This window comes from Astyanax mexicanus, chromosome 1 (assembly GCF_023375975.1).
Source record: "Astyanax mexicanus isolate ESR-SI-001 chromosome 1, AstMex3_surface, whole genome shotgun sequence".
Taxonomy (NCBI): Eukaryota; Metazoa; Chordata; class Actinopteri; order Characiformes; family Acestrorhamphidae; genus Astyanax; species Astyanax mexicanus.
In genome coordinates, this window is record NC_064408.1 from 101,065,315 (window position 1) to 101,088,451 (window position 23,137).

The 23,137-nt window shown below is 37.5% G+C and overlaps 2 protein-coding genes across 3 annotated transcripts; both read left to right on the top strand.

Annotated features, from left to right (window-relative positions):
• Positions 1–1,973: 1,973 nt before the first annotated feature.
• On the top strand, positions 1,974–17,106 carry haspin (histone H3 associated protein kinase). 2 transcript variants are annotated; one of them, XM_007232672.4, is made up of 19 exons: positions 1,974–2,129; positions 3,276–3,484; positions 3,599–3,700; positions 4,148–4,375; positions 4,877–5,101; positions 5,650–5,755; positions 6,701–7,353; positions 8,392–9,211; positions 9,848–10,019; positions 10,899–11,059; positions 11,644–11,826; positions 12,703–12,788; positions 13,496–13,558; positions 13,653–13,744; positions 14,216–14,295; positions 14,385–14,473; positions 15,981–16,123; positions 16,253–16,355; positions 16,610–17,106. In XM_007232672.4, exons 2-19 carry the CDS (start codon positions 3,318–3,320, stop codon positions 16,812–16,814), a joined length of 3,678 nt encoding a protein of 1,225 aa, XP_007232734.3. In that variant the 5' UTR covers positions 1,974–2,129; positions 3,276–3,317; the 3' UTR covers positions 16,815–17,106. The 2 variants fall into 2 exon arrangements, with proteins under 2 accessions (XP_007232734.3, XP_007232735.3); XM_007232673.4 differs by having other exon boundaries at positions 5,653–5,755.
• A 171-nt stretch (positions 17,107–17,277) lies between these two features.
• On the top strand, positions 17,278–22,159 carry cldn11b (claudin 11b). Its single transcript, XM_007232670.4, has 3 exons — positions 17,278–18,265; positions 19,535–19,699; positions 21,744–22,159. Exons 1-3 carry the CDS (start codon positions 18,040–18,042, stop codon positions 22,001–22,003), a joined length of 651 nt encoding a protein of 216 aa, XP_007232732.1. The 5' UTR covers positions 17,278–18,039; the 3' UTR covers positions 22,004–22,159.
• The last annotated feature ends 978 nt before the right edge of the window (positions 22,160–23,137 follow it).

A 23,137-nucleotide genomic window follows, 5' to 3' on the forward strand; every position in this document is an offset into this window, starting at 1 on the left:
TATTTCTGTAATGTTTTCAAAAACAAAAAGAAATTCCAAAAAAAAATTATATTGTATTATATATCTACATAGCAGCTACATGCAATTTGATCCTGTCTATTCATGCTTAATTTATAAGAAATGTTTCAGCCTGCACTTTTCAATGGATGAGGCACAACAAAAAGCAGCCGGTCAGAACTGTGGTCACTTACATATTATAGATATACTGTAAGAAACAGCCTGTTTATTCTGAGAGATAACGATTGGTTGAGATAGTTTTTACCTTTTTTTAAATTCATAAACCCACACAAATGTCTCAAATAGGCTTTGAGTGACAACACTATAGGAAGCCCTTCATGTAATAGGGCTATATGATCACTAGAGGGCAGCCTTATTCAGCATTAGTGTCTGGTGGACATGAAAAGTCTCTTAACCAGTCCTGTAGTCCACACGAGTTACACTATTAGGTACATGATCAAGTCTTTCTGGATGTGAATCAAGTGCATTTATTCAGCAAATACAAATATATACAGGTGGACTACATGCCTGAAGCCAGGAAACTCCAAAGTGTACATATTTTAAAATATTTCAGATTACTTAAAATACAGGCCTTGTATGACAGTGTAGGCCAGTCCTGGGCTACAGAGACATTTGAAAATAGACTTTACTTTAAAAAAGAGTTTAAAAAAAAGTTTAATACTTTAAATGTCTTTTTTTGTACATTACTGATCATTGATTGTTTCTAATGAAATCAAATGTAATGCTGTATGAGCATTTGTCTCCATCTGCTGCAGTAACAAAACACTTTCTTTTCTGGTAATACTTTATAGCAGATGTTGGAAACTTGCTGTAGGGATTTGATTGGATTCTGCCACAAGAGCATAAGTGAGGTCAGGTTTTGGTGTTTAATGACTGGTTCTGGATCATACACATAACTCCATCTCATCCCAGAGATATTGGATGGAGCTTAGCCCAGTTGTAGGAGCTCCTGATACTGTTTTTGGGAGATAAATCTTGGCACTGAGAATGCTGATTGTTCATTCATGTTCTGCTGCTTTAAAACACGCGCTGCCAAAATTGGATTAGTGTTTACCATCCAATTGATTACAAATTACTACTATTAACTAGCATTTCCTACAGATCAGTGTTTCTCAACCCTGGCCCTGAAGGGCCACTGATCTTAACATTTAGTTATTTTCCTGATTTTACTCAGCTGAGATAATAATAATAATAATATGTTAATAAGATGATTAGTTGCATTGTGTCAGGTGTGATCCAGGACCAGGGTTAAGAACTTAACAACTTTTTTCTGACAACTTTAATGGAGATGCAGATTTTATTTTCCAGCAGGACTTGGCACATTGCTTAAAGTACCAATCGGTCTTATATAATCTTCTAATTTTTTGAGAGACTGACTTTTGGGTTTTCATAGTCTGTAAGCAGAAATAAAAAGAAAAACGTTTACAATAGATCACTGTGTGTAATAATAAATATATTTTAAAAACATGTATCTCCAAAAGAGCAACTTTACAGGAGAGAGATAAAACATGTAATTTCAATGGAAGTCAATGCAAAAATAGTTTATTTCAGGTCATCTATTGGTCCATTAATCAAACAATATTAACAGTGTTTTTAAATCATGTAGTAAACTAAAATTAATTTAAAAAATGGCATACTTGTTTTTTTATTGGACAGCTACAATATTTATTGTTAAAAATGTATTGCAAAAAAATCATACAAACTTGAATGTTTCTCAGTATGTTTTTGCTCCTCTGTTTTTTCAATAATTATTTTCCGCCCTCTTGCTTGTAAGTTATCTTATCCTCCACGACAGTTTGTAGTTTAGGTTTTTAATAAAATAAATAATAAAACAAAAGCTCATAGACCACCATTTACAACCCTCCGCAAACTCCCCCAGCCCCCCATCCACCCAACGCTTTTCTCTAGCCCCGCCCCCCGGACTGCGTGATGACGGAAGTGGAGCTTCAGCTAAACCCCGCCCTCCTGCAGTTTAAACAGGGAGCGGGTGTCTGTTGTCCTTCCTACCGATTAATAGCAAACATATCTCTGTAAAATCTACATAGTAATAATGAGTAGCTCTCTGGATCTACTCCTCTGTTGATGGAGTCGCTGAGGGGGCGTCTGTTAAGGTATATTTATCGATGTTTTGTGTTTAATAAACGCTTTTACCGCAACTATTGATTTAGGATATAACGTTAGCGACACAGCAGCTAGCCTAGCTTAGCTCTCAACCGTCACCGTGTTAACAATGATCTTACCACGGATTAGTTTATTATCGTTTATTAATGAATTTGGATTAATGATCTATTAGTTTTAATGATTTTACTGTGTTCCCGCTCCTGGTAGTCTGTAAAACCACGACATTAGACACCTTCACTTTTACCATGGAAACTCGTGTAAAAAAAAAAGAAGAAGAAGAACTGTACATGCCCAGCTATTGAGTCTTTTATTGTATAATTTATTATAGTTATTAATTAGAGGTGTGCCATCTTGTTCCATTTAATATCTGCTAGATACAAATTATATCTGTACAGTGTCATTTATTTTACAATAATCTTGGCTATATGGAGTGCATAATTATTATCATGACATGTCTGATGTTTGACTTACTTTTGTTATTCTCTTTTGCTTATATACTTTTGATATAATCCTTTAGGGATGTGCCATATCGTATCATAATATATTATAATGCCCAGTGAAATGTATTATCCATTTTTGTTTAAGTAGTGTATTTTTTATTTTTTTATTCAATGGTTTGTTAGCTTAAATCACCAAGAATATTATTAATACAAAAATATATTATTTTAGGACCATGTTGCTCACCCTTAGTACTAATGCTGTTTTAAAATGCTTATTCAATGTGGTGTAACTTATTTGATCTATATTATTTTATTTCTAACTAATGCACCTATCCCCAAAAGTATCAAGGTGTTAAAATAGCTACTAGTTAGGGGGGAAAAAATAATCGAAGAACTGTTTGATTCAGTCTTTAAATATTGTTTTTCTACTTTAATGCTTATAGAGTTCATGGACAGTATTTGCATATTTTTTAAATTTACTGTTACTCACATGTTGTCTGATTGTGCAATAAATATTGTGTATCATGAAAATGTATTTAAATATTGTTATAAAATATTTTTCAGCCCAAGTTACAAATCCTCAAAAATATATATTTACATTGGCCATATTAAACTGGTGCAATGTTGGCTATGGCTAATGTAAGTGAAAGTCATTGGGTTTTGATGTTAATTCAGTGATGGATTGTTTTCTTGCAGTCTGTTTCAGAGTAACTTAACAAAAACAAGAAAAAAAACAAGATGAGTGCATTTATTCGAGACCGGCCGGTGTTCTTAAAAACATACGGCAAACAAAAGCGCAAACTGGATCAGTGGTTCTCTCCAGACGTGAGGAAGAAAGCATTCTCGTTCTCCAGCACACCGTCTTCTGACCAGTCCATCCCGGAGATCAAATACCATAAGAAACGGTAAAACATTTCACATGAAATTGGCACATAAACTCACTCTCAGCACTATATTTTATAAGTAAGCTCTTACCTTTGCAGTTTGTTTTAATGGATATATTTTAATTTATGTAACAGGAAGAAAAATGCTGCTGCAGCTGGCACCAAGACCACCCAGAGGGCCATGACTGCTTTGAAGGAGCTGGAGAGTGATGAGGAAAATATCCCAGCAGCATCCAGGTCAGGCTCTTGTATAACGTCCACTTTCTTTATTTAAAAGTTACTAGAGTGGTGCTGTAGTTTGGCAGTGGGTCATAGTTGTTTATTTATGTTCACTTTAAAGTAGAATTTGCACTATGAGCTACAACCTAAGGACATGCTTTACACATGCGTATGTTGACAAGATGAGAAATACAAAAACAGTCAAAGAAATGAATGGATTATGTGGTAGACTAATAGAATAGGATTTTACACTATGACTACTCTGGTTATGTAGTATTTAGAAGTTTTCATTACACTTCAGACACTTTTAAAAATATGTTGTCATTAACCACAGAAGCTTTAGGCAGGCCTAGATTTAGGTTGATCCTCTAGATCTAATCTTTTTTTTTTCCAAACAATTCTTAATTTTCTGTAACTTTCTTTTTTTTCTTTTTTCCCCCCTCTCCCCTTCTTTTTCATTTACAGAAATGAAATTAGCACTAAGCCAGCTAAGAAGGCTGCTGTCACAAAGAAGAAAACAGCTGCACTTAATTCCAAAGCCAGCAGGAACAAACAGTGTGCTGGAAGACTGAAGAACAAGCAGCAGCAAATTTCCAGCAGCAGTGAAGATGAGGACAACTCTTTAATAATTAACAAGAAGAACCCCCTAAATGTCTTAAGACCAAGCTTATCTGATAACATAGATGATGGAAAGTAAGTGTTTGTGAATCATCACAATCCTTTAAACATATTTTTATAAGAATTTCCAGATGCTTTTTATGTAACACTAAGCGAGAATTTTTGTTTTTTTATTTGTATTTTTTTTGCTTGGATCACATACAGTTGGGAAGTGGAATTTGTACTTTAAGCCACCACTACAGGACATGCTTTACACGTGCATTTGTTGAGAAGCTAAGAAATAAAGAACTGTTACAGACAGCGAAAGAAATGTGTGCTGAGGTGGTCATGAATTTAACCGTACATAGTGTTTTTGTCCTTCTCATATCATTTCGTAATCGTTTAAGGATGCTTAATTGAACAACCGCACAAGTTTAGGTAGGCTTGTTACAATAAAAACATTGTAAACTTATTGTACTATATATGGGCACAACCTAAATGACTTGCTGTGACTTTAATTTCATCCATTATGTTTCCATACATTTTTCTCTTTTCACCCAGTTCTTAATTTTCTCTACATTTGTTTTTAATTAACAGGAATGAAATCAGCACTAAACCAGCTAAGAAGCCTATGGTCACAAAAAAGACAACAGCTGCACATAATTCCCAAGGCAACGAGAACAAACGTGCTGGGAGGTTGTGGAAGAAACGTCAGCAAATTCCCAGCAGCAGTGAGGATGAGGACGACTCTTTAATAATTAATAAGAAGAAACCCTCTAGTGTCTTAAGGACGAGCTTATCTGATAACATGAGTGATGGAAAGTACGTTTTTTTTTTTTTTGTTACAATACATGAAAAATTACATTTGATGTGATGATGACAAATAACAAAGATGTAGGATTTTGTTAAATTGTTTGTAAAACCCCTTGAGGTGAAATTAGCATTGATCTTCTTTAAATTGCACAAATTGTTATAAAGTTGTGCTACAAATGCACACATACAGCTTGTCTAGTCCCTGTAGAGAAATATAACCAATAGAATAGAACTCATTTAAGCAAATAAATGCATGTGAACCTGTTGGCACTATGCCTAACGCTAGACATGGATTTAATCACCTAGCTGTGGAAAGATGTGTTCTATTCCGCACTTTTGTACGAGATTGGGAATGAGTTGCTTTTTAATAACCATAATTTTGGAGGAAACCATCAAAAAGCACAAATACTCTGAATATTGTTTGTGCTTATGTTTGCATCCAATTATTTTACATACAGTTTTTAAATCTATATATTTTTTGGAATAACATCTTTTGTCATAGTCCTGTGTTATGTCTAATGTGTGCCTGTACATGATATCTGCCTCTTGTTTCCCAGTAGAACTAGTAGGAGAGTATCAACTGCTGCACCACTGAGCAGATTTGTTACACGCCGCAAAAGAGCACCACCCGTCCAGGCTGAAAAGCTCATCTCTAAAGAGAGTGTAAGATAGGCCTTTACAGATATATGTACATATACACTGATATGCCACATGTCATGGGACAGGAACTATTCTTGGGTGAACTTTTATTACTTTCATATCATGGAAAGTAAGGAACACTCACCCAAATGCCAGAGATGCATGTGGGATGCATTGTGGATGCGATTTCTGTTGAGATTGCTAGTTTAAATCCCGGCCATCAGCTGCAGGAGCCCAGAGAGAGCACAATTGGCTTTGCTCTCTCTGGGTGAGTAGATGGCGCTCTTTCACCTCATCACTCCAAAGGTGATGTCAATCAGAACAAAGCATCTGTAAGCTGATGTATCGTAACCGAGTTGCTCCGAGCAAGCTGGCTACGTCAGCAGTAGTTTGAAAAGAGGTAGTAGCTAACTTCACATGTGCTAGTCTTCTTGTGCTGTGGCATCACCTGTGATGTGGGATATACAGCTGACTAGCAGCTGAATGGTAGGTGCAACTGGCCTAGCTAAATTGAAAGAAGAATGGGAGAAAAAGTTTAAATATATTCATATAAAAAAATGAAAAAATCAAACACTTTAGGTCATGTAAGTCATGTGACTGTGGGTGGCAATACCTTCTACAGTGTATTCCCAGTACATATGCACATAACTTTGGAAATGGAATGTCCCATTCATGCATCACCCACTGTCAGCCCTCACTCCAACTTAGTTCAAGCTCACTCACAAGAAAACACCTTACAACTTGTACAAGTGTGGGCATTCCCTAGCCCTCCAAAAATCAGTTTCCATACTACTGTCCCATGACTTTTGACATGTGAGTGTAGTGTCCGGGATGCTGGGTCATAAATATGTGATGCAGTTAAACAGATTTGTATTTTGTTTATATTAGACATTTATATATATATAATATATATATATAATAATGTCTGCATTTTTCTTTTTGTGTCATTCTTCCATCCCCCCCCCCCAGTTCAAAGTTCCCAGCAGCACTCTGAACTCATCAGAAGACTTTGTTCGTGTTGTCCCTTCACTTCCTCGCTGCGTCACCCGGCGCAGGCGGCCTGCAGTTTTGGAGAACTTCAGTCAGGAGAGCTCAGATCCTAAACGTTCTGCTGCTTCCCTCTGCAGCAGTCAAGCCCATTCCTCCGCTGTTCTGCGTGAAGTCTCGCTTAATGACAGCAGGGAGCAAAGCATGACCTGCAAGCGTCCACTGCTGTCCAGCACCCCGTTTCTGGCCTCCAGGAAAAACCTGCGCTATCTTGAGCCCTCAATCATCGAGCTCTCATCCTTCAGCTGTGATGAGCTCGAAAAGCCCCCCGCCAAAAACAGCTACACCACCACTAACACCACCACCAATGGTCAGCTGATGAACAAACCACACCCCTTCCCCACTCTGCAGAGCGATCAGCTCCAGTCATCAAATCGCTCTCAGGAGTCAGATATGGGGAAAAATGTAGAGAGTGCACACCAGCTTCCAGTGACAACAATAAATGAGGTTGGAGATGGCATTGAGAATGGAGGTGAGGAGGAAGAGGTCTGTGGGCGTGGTCAGATGAGTGCAAGTATTGAGTATATATCAGCTCAGACTCATCTGGACTCTCGAGTGGAGCAGCTAAAAGACAGGTAACTTTTTTTATAAATTTTATATTTTTTTTGTGGAAATGCATTGCAGTTTATGGTGAAAAAAATCACTGGTTATTGTTGTATTGTTGCAATTGCAATTAATCTTACTTTTTATTCTCTTTAAGACATTTAATAGTAGATATTTATATGTGAATAAAAGAATGAAAGTAAGATGAAGTTATATATTATTATATGAACTTATGTTATTATGCGAATTTGTGGTTGTCCATTGCAAAGCTATTTTTATTATAATTGTATTTTATTAACCAGGTTTTTGTTGCATAACCCATTGTCCAGTTTTTTTAAACGATTGACACTTTTGTAGTCCAACCTGAAATTGTTTTTCATAGACTTGCCATAGACTGAATTGGGTTTTTATACCTTACCAAACTCTTAATACTATAATTACCATCTAGTAGTACCATTGCAACCACCTGATAAACAATAAAAACCCCTTAGCAGCATTATAACAAACACCTTGTAACCACTTACATAGCAACACCATAGAAACCACCTAACACATTATAGCAGCCAGTTACCAACACCATAGCAACCCCCCCAAGATAAAATAGCAATTTCCTAATTTTCCCTGCCAGATTTTTGCTACATAACTTGACTCACAGTTTCAATATCTTAGGAACCTGCTTAAAAAACAACTGCAGTCATCTTGTTATGGTACAGGACTTCTCTTGAAAGCACTTGGCCACATTAGAGCAACTACCTGGAATACCATAGCAAACACCTAGCAAAACACCAGAGTAACCACCTGATATAACATCTCACCCAGCTAGAAACATTATAGAAGCTACATGAAATACCATAGCAACCATGTAGCAACAGCCTAGCAGGTAGTGGGGACCATTTTATCTGCACAATAGTTTTTACCCTGTTTTTTTTTTTTTGTTTGTTTTTTTTTAGTTAGGGAAAATTTACCTTATTTTTTAAATATATTTCTATTGTTTTTTTAGCAGGTGTCCCAGTTATTTTGTCCATATGATATAAATTACATAATGTTATTCAAATGTATTTTTCACACAGGTGTCGCTCGGTCAGTGCTGTTATCATGCTGGAGAAGGTGGACATCTCGGACGTGTTGTCTCCTCACAGTGTTAACGAGAGGCCAGAAGTGGAGGAGATTCAGGAGTATTCACCCTGTTTGAACTTAAGACCCTTAACTTCAGTGACTGCTGAGGAAATCTGGCATAGTAACCAATCCCAGAGCATCTCAGGCTCTGCCCTGTCTGATGACTTCCCCAAACCCCTTCACATCACCTCTTCATCCCTCTCCGCATTGTCTATTCCTCCTCCTTCCACTTCTCCAACCCAGGAGTTGTGCAGTTTAACTCAAGCCCTGGCCGAACGTCTTAAGAAAGAGTGCTTGTCCTCTTGTCTTACTGTCTCGCTTCAGCCGCTGGACCGAAACGTCCTCCTCAGGTTCCGACAGGCACCCGTCAAGTCTCCTGAAGCTCAGGCAGTTGCAGCTCCTCCTCCAGAGAGTAAAAGTGGACACCTTGGGAACCCTGAGGGCCTGAATGCTCAAGCAGGCCTGTCATCTGGGGGTGATAGGCAGAAAGCAGCGGTGGTCAGACGCCTGTCAGCCTCTTATGGGGTTTCTGCTGTTTCTCCTGCGCCCGCTGAGTCTCCTAGTAAATCACGGTTGCTGGTGGTGCAGAAGGAGCGTGCTGGTGCCGGTACTGCCCGCAAAGCATGTGTGAGCGGCCTGAGTGTCAGCCGTTGGTCAAAGAGAGGTGTGGGTGAAGGAAACAAAAGGCAGAGGAAGAATGGCGGTAGGACACGGACTAAACCTGGAGACTGCACTTTAAACAACCTGCTACCTGGCAGAATGGCTCCAACTGGGGTAAGATCCTATTAAATGTTCCTATTTTTATGATGGATGGTTGATTTTTTAAATGCTCCAACATGAAGTCTTTTTGCAGATTCCATTGGTTAAAAAGTTTTTCAGGTCATGACATCTTAGACATATATAAGGTGACTATCAATAAATGTTGGGCTCCAAGTGGTTAAGCAGACTAGCAAGCTGATACTGTGGCTCAAGGGTAGCGAATACAAGTCTCAGGATGCGTTTCCTCTCTATCAGCAGCTGGAGTCCGAGAGGGTTTATTTGTTCATGCTCTCTCCAGACAGGTAGATGGCGCTCTTTCCCCTCATCACGCTGGCCTCTAATGTATCAGAGTTGGGGATTTGATGCTTTACTCAGAGCATGCAGGCTGCCCAGTGATGCTGAATTGGTGGCATTTTGAAAAGAAGCAGAGTCTGATTTTACATGTTTTGGAGCACCTCCTAGTGTCGGGAGCATTGCAAGAGATAAAGAAGGGGGGAAGTCCTAGTGAGGGAGTGATCTAATCAGCTCATTAAAATTGGGGAGATAACTGGGTTAAAATTTCTAATAATAATATTTTATAAATGATGACTATTTCTAAGCTTTTAATTAATACTATTGATTCTGTGGCTATTCTTTTGCTTTTAAACACAGGAGTCTGTATGTGATTGGTTGTCTGGCGACAGCAGGATTGGGCTGCCTGGCACCCCCATCAGAATTGATCTGCTGAATCTCTCGGCTCTGGCAAATTTCAGTCCAGATATGCTCACAACACACAGCTGGGGACGACTCAAAGCAGCGCTCTCCATACACAAAAAGAAGACAGGTGATGTATATTTCTTTGTGAAGAGACTTTGTGAAGTGTGCTATAAAGTGTGCAGTGAAGTGTTTTTTTTTTTTAGCTCGTTAAAAAAAAAATCACATGCTTTTTTTTTTTCTATAGTCATAGATTCAGTCTTTGGTTAAGTAAAAATGGTTTGCAATTTGTACTCAGATAAAATATTATATAAGATTTTGTCATCTTCCATTCTTATGTTACACATACATTATATTATCATATCGTATATTTTTTTCAGTAGTATTATTGTTAGTCTTTTCTATTTTAGACTTAAATGGCAAACTAATAATGGGTAATAAAATATATACATATGACTAAAAATAAATCATGTATTTTAGTAGATGATCTTGTTGACCTCACAAATAAGTGCTATATTCTGTTTGGTTGCTGTCCAGCAAAAATCTTCTATGGTCTAACCTTCCTAACAATGGAAGTCAGTTTAAAAAAAAAGAAAAAGAAAAAAAATATTCCTAGTCATTTCTCCACGTATCATGAAAGTTTGACTCTTGTAAAGAACACTTGTCAGATTCACATTAGATATTAGATATTAGAAACATAACCACACAGTTTTGGTTAAATAACAGTACATTTATTTATTACTACTCAACAAGAGCATAACTCTTGTTGGACTGGGCAGTATGTCATAAATGTCAATATATTGCCCAGCCTTATAAAAGCTAAACAACCACTACATTTGATATGCAAGCACATTGCAGTTCACATAATGCAGAATGCACATTGCCTCTTGTTATTTATAAAAGCGCAAAATTAATTGGAATCAGTGTGATTGGTATTGGAATCAGTCTATGCTCAGCATTTAAATTACTCCTACTGCTCTTCTAATGTTAAATGCTTTTCTGGTTGCAGCATTCCCAACCCCTCGCCGTCTCTCCATGTCCAATATGAAGTCTCCAGGTGGGATGAACACCAGTCTAGACCTCTTTGGCACACCTATGGCTTTACGCACTCCATTGTCCAAGCTCGCTTCCTCTCGCCTGCTCTACTCCACTATGAGCAACGCCTCCATTGTAAGAGCAAAGATTCCCAGTTTCCCATATTTATATATGTTTATGTATTTTTTTTAAATGAATCCAACATTCTGTAAGTTTAAGGGATATCTGTGTTTAGAAACTTCTCCGGTGATAATCTGTAACTGCACAGAGTATGCTGAAGAGTACTGTTAAAAACACAGCAATTTATTTCTTTATTTATCTATTTTGAACATTTTGTTTATTATTGAAGTTCTGTCAAAATGTACAGAGCAATTACATGCAATACAATATTTGGTTCCCTTACAACAAGGGATATTATTGCTTTAATGTTTAAAGAATATCTTGGGGTCTTCTTCTTTAGTGACAGGATGTACTGGAAGTTTTTTCAGTTTTGGTTTACAAAATGGACAAAAGTTTACATATTGTTTTTCTAGTAAATGTTTGAAATTGTTGCATTATGCTTAATAAAATGTTAATTTTCATTTTGTTGCTGCATATGCATGAAAATTAAAAAAATATTTTTCAGAGTTTTGTTCTATCAGAAAAAAAAATTACAACTTTTTTTTTTTTTTGGCACCATATCACTCATCCCTGCTCAACTCTTGCTTTCTTGATTACAGGGTCCTGATGAAGAAATAAGTGACGCCGAAAAGGTGTATCAGGAGTGTCAGCAAGATGGGCCCCTCTCATTTGAGGACTGCATTCCTCCAGAACAGATGAAATGCTGCAACAAGATTGGAGAGGGCACGTTTGGGGAGGTCTTCTCCACAATCAACAGCTCCAATCAGACTGTGGCTCTTAAAGTATGCTCACGAATCAGCATCCGTTTCTTTAACGAAGTTCACTTGTGAACTTTTATGCATCGTCCATATATACATGATTTTTTATTTTTTATAAATAGCATATATTTAGGACTTTGTCTTAAAAACTGATGTATACTACAATGCCTGGCCAAACCAAACAAAAAGTCCCCACTTGGATTTATTGGGTTTGTTGCAGTTGGTCAGGTCTAGGTTCAGCAACAGTATGTGCTGAAAGAATGAGGTCAGCTGACTACCTGAATATACTGAATATAGACCAGGTTATTCCATCAATGTTTTTTTTCTTCTCTGATGACACGGGCATAATCCAAGATGACAATGCCAGGATTTATGGGCCTGGAATTGTGAAAGATGTTTTTTTTTTGGTTTTTGACCAGGCACTGTATATGGGCAACAGTGTTGGTACACCTTCTCAGTCAGTGTTTCTTCTGAAATGAATGGTATATAGTTTATCCTGTTTTTGAAGGAGTAACTATCTCTGCTTTCCAGTGAATTAAGGCTTTCTGCTAGATTCTGGAGTATTGCTTAGAGGATTTTATTATGTTTAGCAACAAGAGCATTCCTTAGTGAGATCAGGATGTTTTCATACCCATCTACCAAACTTATTTCAAAAGTATTGGATTAAGCACCATCATTCTAGAAAACCCTACTCCATGGCATTAGGCATGGTTTCAATAGGTTTACCTCCTATTCTGTTTTAAAACTATTGTAGAGAAGCAGTGACTAGCTGTGTGTATGCACTAGCATTTCTGTTTGAGTACTGTGAGCAACTTAAAGTAGCCTAATGATTTCTGATTGGCTTTTATGTTGTTTTTTTTTTATTGTAACCGTTCATTTTCTTTTTCTTTCATATTTTAGATTATTCCAGTGGAAGGCTCTGAGAAAGTCAACGGTGAAGCACAAAAAACCTTTGGTGAAATTCTTCATGAGATCATTATTTCTAAGTATGTGTTTTGTTTTTTTTCTTTAAATCCTTCTTAATAATTTAAAACACCCACCAGTACAAACAGAGTGTTTCTATTATATTGTAATTTCTGTCAAATCTCTAGAATTGCTTGCATTATGTTATAATTTCATGCTGTATTGTAAAATAGACTATGTACTGTTAACTTCTGAGAACACTGCATTATGTTTGCAATAATGTTCATTAATGATGGTGCCTTAGATTTTGTTTTCATCACTGTGTTAAGCAGAAAGCCTTCTGCTTAAACACAGTGATGAAAACAAAATCTAAGCAGGATCAGGATAAAATTTACTTGATTGGTCCTAATATGCCTGGTACATCAGGAAATCTGCTTTTATAATAATTTCTCACCAGATTTCTATGACCACTTGTGCAATTACAAGGGTTTCTGGATTTTGTTTGCTAAATTTGTACTGTACAGTTCTTCTGTCATTTAAAATCATCAGCTCCTGATGCTGCAGATTGTGCTCATGTGATATAAGAACCCCAAACACCAAACTACTTCTTAGCCTGGGCAAACACAGCCAAGTGCTGAAAAACTTTTGAGCAGCTTAAACTAATTTAGGTTTTAATGATATCAGGATGTTTAACAGTGTTATTTAACAACATTTGTTTGTCCCCTTCATGCACTCCTACTGGAGACATTTGAAATGTGCCATAACTCACTCATTTTACATTTTCCAACAGAGAGCTGAGTAGCCTAGACTCAAAAGAGAACAACAAAACAAACGGCTTCATTGGACTCAACAAGTAAGATCTGTTTAGCCATAACATTTTTCTTTTTACTTGAACCAGTAAAACTACTCTTGAGTTTTAATGATTGTATACTGGTCTTGTTTTTCAGTCTCCACTGTGTACAGGGGTGTTACCCCAGTGCTCTGCTCAAAGCATGGGATAAATTTGACCAAGACAAGACGTCTGAGAACGACAGACCAGGTAAAATTACTGGATATCTAGCCACGAAAAAGAAATTTCCACTTAAAATTTGTCAATTTATTATTTGGTATTTATTTTAACCCTAAACCACTAACGTTAAAATTAGTAACACCGTCACTAATGTTGGGTAAACACTGTATGACAAGTTTTGGATCCCTTCTTTAATTTTACAACATACATCATCAAATAAAATAAAAAAGATTGATAAATTGATAAATAAAAAATATTGGAAAATCAGGTCATCTTTAACCGGTAATGTTCTAACAAAAAAATAATAATATTAATTCTGCTGGGAACTTAGTCTTTGGTCCACCCATTCCTGGGACATGTGAGTGACTGATTTAAACACACAAACCCTAACATCAGGTAAATTAGGATGAACAAAAAAAGTAACTTCCCTAAGATACTGTTCAGAAAGGTCTGTGTAGTTGGATGCTAATGCAAATCTGCCTGTTGTATCTGTGTGTACAGATTTCTTCGGTAAGGAGCAGCTCTTTGTAATTCTGGAGTTTGAGTTTGGAGGCAGTGATCTGGAGAATATGAACGGAAAGGTAAACTCATATTCTAAATAATTGCATATCTTGGCTTCTGAGTATACTGAATAATTAGGCATAACAACATGTGTCTGTAATTTGTGTAGCTCTCTTCTATGGCCCAAGCAAAAAGTCTTCTGCACCAAGTTACTGCTGCACTGGCTGTAGCTGAACAGTCACTGTGCTTCGAACACAGGTAATTCAACACTCTTTTCATCACTTACACACTTGATCAGATCTGCTAAAATGTACCAGGGGAGGAACTCTATAGAGCAGGGCTCTCCAACATGTTTACAATACAGTCACTGCTGCCATATACCACATAACGTTGGTTGATGACAACAGCTCTAAGCACATGCGTATGTGAAATATAATTGGAAAAATGTCACATGCTTATTAATAAGATTTTTATTCAATATTATTCAATTACTGTGTTTAAAATTATTTTTTAGCATATGTAGACTGTATTTAAATTTTTGACAGTCTGGACAAAAAAAACACATTTAAATTTTTTTGGGAATCAGATACAAACCACATTTGGTGCGATCCAGCAGCGTGGCTACATTTATTTACTGATGCCTCAGTGGTTACTAGGGCAACCTATGCAAATCTGATCGTATTACTTGGAAATAATAGTTGGGACAGTCATCACAATTTAGGAAATAAATCAGGATTGCCTGCGGTCTAGACACAGCCTTAAACTATTTGATTTGACATGTCCACATAGCCATGAAAACAAACAGATCAGTGTATCATTAAGGCAAAAAAAATCAGATTTAAGTCATTTTAGCCTGGTAATGTGAATATAAATTTTTTAACTCTCTAAAGCAGGGGTGTCCAAACTTTTTTTGTTGGAGGCCGGAAGGAGAAATATATTTGAAGTCACGGGCCACAGACTCTGTAATAAAACAAATAATGAAATATACCACTTTAAATAATACTTTTTTCCTGATTATTTCGTTTACACACTATTTTACTTGACTTACTATTTTTTATCTTTGACAGTGTTGTGTAAACTAAGATTTTGCAACCTGATGTTTAATTTCATGATGTCTCTTAATATTAAACTCCTTAATTACAACAACTTTTAGACTCTTTGGCCCGTTTTTCTGCGCTAAAAAATGAGCACCCTCTCCGCTTTTAGACTCTTTGCCCCATTTTCTGCGCTAGAAATGCGCACCCTCTCCACTTTTAGAATCTTTGGCCCGTTTTTCTGCGCTAGAAATGCGCACCCTCTCCGCTTTTAGAATCTTTGGCCCGTTTTTCTGCGCTAGAAATGCGCACCCTCTCCGCTTTTAGACTCTTTGGCCTGTTTTTCTGCGCTAGAAATGTGCACCCTCTCTGCTTTTAGAATCTTTGGCCCGTTTTTCTGCGCTAGAAATGTGCACCCTCTCCGCGTTTAGACTCTTTGGCCCGTTTTTCTGCGCTAGAAATGCGCACCCTCTCCGCTTTTTGATTCTTTGGCCCGTTTCTGACACCTAGCATTCAAACTTTGAATCTCATATTATAAAAACCTGCTTAACAGCGGGCCAACTTTCATTCTATTTCTAAAATACCTCGTGGGCCGCTCCAGAAAAGGAAACGGGCCGCAAATGGCCCGCGGGCAGTAGTTTGGACACCCCTGCTCTAAAGGCTCTAAAGGGATTGCTGTAATTGTTGGCTTGTTGCATGTAATGACTAATTTGCCGTCCATGTTTCTGCAGAGACTTGCACTGGGGGAATATCCTAGTAAAAACAACCAAGGAAAAGCATACGGACTTTATTCTGAATGGCTCTGTGTACTCAGTAGAGACCAGGGGAATTCATGTGAACATCATAGACTACTCACTCTCACGCCTTGAGATTGGTATGTTTTTTACTACAGCTTTCATTATATTTGTTTTATACACCTATTTTCTGTAACTTTTACTACAAGAGCATATCATTCAATGTCAGATGCAGTTCAAATAAAAATTTAGCTTTTTCTCTCCTCTAGATGGACTTACGGTGTCATGTGACATATCAAATGATGAGGAGTTGTTTATGGGCCAGGGTGATTACCAGTTTGAAATCTATCGTCTGATGAAGAAGGAGAACAAGTAGGTCTTCATGTCTGACCCAACGACTGTATAAAAGCATGGATGGTGCAGCATCTCTCTCTAGCCAAATGGATCAATCTAATTTGTTGTTTGCCAGCTGACCAGCCAACAAAAGTGTAGTTAGATGTGCTGGACTCAATATTTGTACTTTTATATCACTGTGTAAGCTGAACCTCTCGTGGCAGCTTGGGGTTTTACCTAGACGTAGTAGCTTTGCCATTGTCTCATCTCTCTTCTCTTCTCTTCTCTCACAGTAACTGCTGGGGCGAGTATAACCCTCACTCCAATGTTCTTTGGCTGCACTACCTGGTGGACAAGCTTTTGACTATGAAGTACAAGTGCAAGGCCCAGAGCAGCCAACAGAGGGCCCTGAGGAGCAGCCTCAAATCCTTCCAGTCAGAGATACTCAGCTTCCGCTCTGCTACAGATGCCCTCCTTCACTGTAGTCTGTTTCAGTAAACACACACTGTGTGTACGGACAATTCTTTTAAATCAGTGCTTTCAGACCTATACTAATATTATTTTAAAACTATACTGTAACAAATATATGTTCATATTTCTAATGCTTTGTAAAAAAAGAAGTAGTAGGAAATAAAGAAAAGGCTATTAGGTGAGCCTACATCAGGTACACAAATGTCTGGACTGGACTTCTGCGCTGATAAGTGAGTACCTTCATAGGTCTTGTAGTTTATTTGTTTTTCTTTTTTTGTTTTTGTGCTTATTGATGTGAACATACACTACATGGACCAGAGTACTGGCACTTCTTCTCATTCTTCTTATTTTTTTTTTCTAAAATCAGAATAATTAGAAAAGAGTTTATTCTAATGAAAGCTGAATGCATCTAATATAATTAATGTCTACAAATATTTAGACGTGTAATATTTGATAGACTTATTTCAGGGTCTAGTACTGCACTTTAGAGCAAAACTGAAGTATCTGTAGAGCATGTATCAGTCAAAAGTTTGGACACACCTTCTCCTTCTATGTTTTTCTTCATCTATTTCATGTATTTTCTTCAGTTTAGATTAATATTAAAGACAAGAATACAATTAAGGAGCACATATGGAATTATGTAGTAAACAAAAAAAGTGTTTGTACTCCACAACCCCCTGACCTGAGATGGTGATTTAAGATGATCTGGGATGAGCTGGAGCTTCACAGCATGAAGGAAAAGCAGCAACTATTTTTCAATCTGTCCTTAAAGCTAAATGTGGTACTTTGAAGAATCTAAAGTATAAAACCTATTCTGATTTTTTTATACAGAATAATTATGTGTTCCTGTATAGCCTTAATGATTTCAATATTACATGTACAATGTAAAACTAAATAAATGAATAAAAAATAAAAAACACATTGAATGAGAAGAGGTGTGTCCAAAGTTCTGACTGGTCCTCTACATCCTGCCTCATTATGCATCGTTTTTAGACTGGTTGACAGCTAGAGAATGGGCGTGGCTTCAATGGGCGAGTCCATTATAAAACCCAAATTTGACCAAATCATGTTTTTATAGTTTACTTAGACCACAGCTGACGCTTAAATTGGATTTAGCTCTTTTTCAGCACTTTTTGGAGTTGAAAAGAAAAATGATACCAAAGTAAGAAGTCATAAACTACCGAGAGAAAGAGGGAGGGAGGAGCTGCAGAGTTTTATTTGGAGGTATTTTGGTGATTTGGAGGTGTGAAACATGTCTCAGGGCTGCCGTCTGCTCGCTGGATTCGTTCTGAGCTGTATTGGGTGGGTTGGGATCATCATCGCCACCTCCACCAACGACTGGGTGGTGACCTGTAAGTACGGCATGCACACCTGCAAGAAGATGGACGAGCTGGAGTCCAAGGGTCTGTGGGCTGAGTGTGTGATCTCCACCTCCCTGTACCACTGCATAGCCCTCAACCAGATCCTCACCCTGCCTGGTAAGAACACACACTCACACTCCAGGGTTCCCTACTACACTGTTTACTGCATGTGTAAGAAGTAGCATGAGTCAGACAATAATAATACTTTAGCACAATAATAGTTTAATGGTGAATTTGAATGAAAAAAAAATGCTATTTAGCCATTAAATAGCAGTATAGAAAAAAACTTTCAGCTACTTTCCAGTTAAAACAAATAACTTATTCACCCGCACCCTCCTGGGATTAAATATTTATTAAATGCCTTTTTAATCAGTCCATGTCTATATCAGATTGTTTTGTACATATGGTCTCTAATGTGTGGAAGGTCATAACCGCCTGATACAGGAGAAAATATACACCTTAATTCTTCTAAAAATAATAAATAAAGGCTTATGTCATTCTGACTTTTTTGACTTTTGATATTTCAAAATACTAACTGCTCCGTTTTTGGAATGCTTTTATCTAAAAATAACTAATAAATGTAAGAATAATAGGTTAATAGTTAATAACATCTAATAAATATTTGTTTCCTTAAAAGTATGTTTCTGTAGTTTTTATAAATAAAAAAGTCAGAAAAAGAGAAAAAATATTATTTTATAGATATAGATAAATATAAACATACAGCTTTGGAAAAAAATAAGAGACCACTTTAGTTTCTGAATCAGTTTCTCTAACTTTGCTATTAATAGGTATGTGTTTGAGTAAAGTGAACATTGTTGAATTATTCTAGAAACTACAGATAACATTTTGCCCAAATTCCAAATAAAAATATTATCATTTAGAGCATTTATTTGCAAAAAAATGACTTAAATAACAAAAAGGATGCAGATAAACAATAATACAAAGAAATCAAGATCATATTCATAAAGTTTTAAGAGTTCAAAAATCAATGATTGGTGGAATAACCCTGTTTTTTATGCACCTTGGCATGTTCTCCTCCACTAGTCTTACACAATGCTTTTAGATAACTTTATTCCACTCCTGGAGCAAACGTTCAAGCAGTTTAGCTTGGATTGATAGTTTGTGATCAACGCATTATTATGGCAACGCATTAGATCTCCTTCCCACTGTAATAAGTCGTTGTCACATTTTTTTTTTACATGACGTCATCTTAGGGCCTCTGTAGTTTACAGTTGAGACATTACAGTTAATACCAAAAATAACATTTTTGCATCGATTAAATAAATAAAAATAAATGTACCATAGTTGTTGGACATTAATGGAGTGTTTTATTAAGCTTTTTTATTTTTACTTTGGTGTGTGTGTGCGCGTGTGTCTCTTCCACAGCCCACGTGCAGGTGGCGCGCGCGCTCATGCTCTCCGCGTGTCTGCTGGGGCTGCCCTGCGCTCTGCTCGCGCTGCTCGCGGCGCCCTGCGTCTCTCTGAACGACGAGCGCGCGGGAGCCAAGCGAAAGCGCGCGATGCTCAGTGGGGCGTTGATGCTCATCATGGGTGAGTGTTAAATACCCTGATAACACGCGCGCTACTGTCTGACAAAAACATTGTCAACATTTCTCAAATGTACTTATGAACTTCTATTGGAAGTCATTATAATGTAATTTATTCTAAGAGGATTTGGAGCATTTTTATTGGTCCATTCATCATGCAGTTTTGGCCTGATGTAAAGAACATTTCAAAAAGTCAAAAACAGCAGAAAATGGAGATATATGCTTTTCGCATGACATCAGTAATATGTACAATGACTTCTCCCTTTTAAAGAACAAGAGCTTGTGTCCCATGAGTTTTGCCATGTCCCATAGAAGCTTAAGAGCGCTGGATGTGTGTGGGGTCTTGAATGTGAGTGTGATTTCTGCCAGAGTCTCTTGTCTTTTAGCACAGACAATTCTGATACTGTGCTGTGGCAAATTCTAGTACTCCCATGATGCTGCGGATTGAGGAATGCTAGACACCCAAAAATTCAGGGCTAAAATGTCCAGTTCATTTGGTACCCACTATCAGGCCACACTCAAACTCTTGCTTTGAACACACTGGCCAGTGTTTAGCTTCTCTTACAAGAGAACACCTCACAACTTAAACAGATGGGGGGTGTTCAGTTTACTATGGCATGATTTCTTCCATGCCATTATATATACTTTTTGCATTTTTTTACTTTTTGAGATACAAGAAAAAATACTAGAAGACAACATTGGATGGCTGTATAAGGACCTCAGTGTTTGATAGTTTAGAAGTATAGGTATTTGAACAAGATGTGAGAAATCACTACACAGATAACTTTATGTAAACTGAACACTGTATGTAACAAAAAAGAGCACTAGTCAAATCAGAGTCACATTTACTGAGAAAAGGCTCTGTAATACATTAGTAGACAATTCAGACAAAGGCTAAATTGTATCAGGCCAAGTATTAGATGTCTGATTTCCGAAGGGAAGCTAAATGGAGGATGGAGGTCACCTGCCATCTGTTTGCCTACCACTTTTCCTCTCTGGGGCTATCTCTCAAAATGGAGTTTAAACTGGCTATAACCCGGGTCACGGCAGATGTATCACTCATCCTAAATTACCCAGAGATTTCCTCCATCCTGTAGGAAGGGACAGTCATGGTCACCTGTCACAGAGTGACTATTATACATTTCACACTTTCCCCTAAAGTCATTTCCAGGATTTACGATTGAAGGAATTGCTTGGCAAAAATCCTCTTGTCTTAAATATATTCGATTTATAGGACAAAATTCCACTAGCAGTCATGGATAGCTGCATGAAAGTGTATTATACAGTATCAAAAACCACATAAGCGAGTCTATTTTACATTAATTAGCACTTCATCATGCTTCATTGATTTAGGTGCATGATAATGGGTTGAGAATGAGCTTCAATTTCTTTTTTCTATATTAGCCTTGTAGCACTATTGCAAATTACAGAAATACACTACATATTTCAGAATGCAAAGAGACAGCAGTAAAACCCTGGTCCACATCCCACTATGAAATGAGGGTGATGATTTGCTCCAAATCTGGGAACACAACCTTAAGGGTTGTTGTGTGAAATTCTTATTCCCCTGACTGATTATTAACCTAAAATATATATTTTTTCCGTAAAATAATATAGATAATTGTCATTGACATGCCAAAATATTACTGATTTGTGAATTAGCTTTGAAACATTAGCTGTAAAGAAGTGCTATACAAATACATTTAATCTGATGTGATACCTGATAGAAGGGATTACAGTGGGCATTACAAGCTCAGTGGTTAGTAATGATTGTGAACCACAGAATCTAACCAGAATTGTCCTTGCTAACAGACTCTGGCAGAAATTACACCCTTATTTCGTTTCCATGGGACATGGTGAAGGGTGCGATTGGAGATAAATAAAGAAAGTTTTCAGCATTACAGAAGAAGTTTTGTTCTGAGTGTGAGAACCTGTGACTGTGTCTTGTTTCAAATGAAGTTGCGTGTGTGTGATTGGTGTGGAATTGGGCTACATTACAGTCAGCACATTGTGGATTTTTTTTCTAAGTTAGCTGTCTCTTTCCACAGCGGTGTGTGGGACAGTGTCCACTGTTTGGTTCCCCATCGGGGCTCATCAAGAAGATGGCCTGATGTCATTCGGATTCTCTCTCTATGCTGGATGGTTAGGCTCCGCCCTCTGCTTCCTGGGGGGCTCTGTTATGACCTGCTGTTCGGCCGGTGATGCTCCTGTCCAGCGGCCTGAGAACCGCTTCTACTACTCCAAACAGAGCGGCCTGTCCAACTCCATCCAGGCCACAAACAACCATGCCAAGAGTGCACATGTCTGAGAGACGTGGACTGGAACGCACTTCAAACACATTCAGCCTCTTCATCTAAAGGAGGGGAATGCACTCTCTCTTTTCTTTCTCTCTCACACACTAACTCACTCACATACACACAGATGTACATGCACTTACACACACACATGTACACACACACACACAAAAAGGAATGCATAGGGGGATTTTCACCTGCCATGGTTTGATCACAACCATGCAAAGATGTAAAACTCTGAAACATGAACAAAGTTTTTATTCCACGCTGGACATGAAGCTTTCTCTTCAGACGGACCTGCAGAAAATCAGACCAAGAGAAAAAAACTACAAATACAGAACTCAATATTTCTCCTCCCTTTGTCCTCCCTATAAAGCATAGCCTTTTTGTTCTTTGTTTTTTTTCTGTTATTTGAAATTCATTTGCAACACCCTTGCAGATAAAAGCAACATTTGTTATATCGTAATGTATCTCAGTCTGCTCTGGCAAGAAATCACCAGACTTCTTTTTTTTCTCTACTACCTTTTTTTTACATACCCATATGTCATGTGATGTGCAGTCAGACAGATAGCAGACAGGCAGGAAGCCAGGGGCCAGGTGTCTTCTCCATGTTTTTTCCTGCAAAAACTCTTCACTCCATCCTGCTCAAAATCCCTCAGGAAACCTGCAGAGTAGCGTCGAGCTATATGGCAAAAATATAGTACCATGATACTCGAAGACAGTTTTATTTTATAGTATATATCAGCACATTCCATTTCTCTGATGAAAGGGGAATTTCACTGATCAAGATTCCCCAGATTTCTACATAATCATGACAAATGACAAAGAAATAACACACCATGTTACTTACACACGTAATGCTAACCACCTTCTCCTGATTTTCAGAAGTTAAATATTTGTAATTTGCGAACTAGTTGTTTAATGACTGATTTAAAGGTTTGCATTGTGCTGCACAATGTATGCTACTCCACACTCCTGGTAATACCACATATTGTGATTATATTTTAAGTCAATACTATGCATTTAAGTCTTTCTAAATGAACCTCTGCGAAATGCTTTATTTTAGAGAAACTTGCTGAGTCAAGATCGTTCACAATGGTGGTTAAAGGAACTAGATGTGTGAAGACTGATGTCTGAAGTGATTTTGG

Bases quoted from the DNA above. Each gene is read 5' to 3' on its own strand.
- cldn11b (XM_007232670.4), top strand. From the start codon at position 18,040: ATGTCTCAGGGCTGCCGTCTGCTCGCTGGATTCGTTCTGAGCTGTATT. The intron at 18,266-19,534 runs GTAAGAACACAC...TCTCTTCCACAG, and splicing joins CCAGATCCTCACCCTGCCTG to CCCACGTGCAGGTGGCGCGC. The intron at 19,700-21,743 runs GTGAGTGTTAAA...CTCTTTCCACAG, and splicing joins GGCGTTGATGCTCATCATGG to CGGTGTGTGGGACAGTGTCC.
- haspin (XM_007232672.4), top strand. From the start codon at position 3,318: ATGAGTGCATTTATTCGAGACCGGCCGGTGTTCTTAAAAACATACGGC. The intron at 10,020-10,898 runs GTGATGTATATT...TTCTGGTTGCAG, and splicing joins CATACACAAAAAGAAGACAG to CATTCCCAACCCCTCGCCGT. The intron at 16,124-16,252 runs GTATGTTTTTTA...TCTCTCCTCTAG, and splicing joins ACTCTCACGCCTTGAGATTG to ATGGACTTACGGTGTCATGT.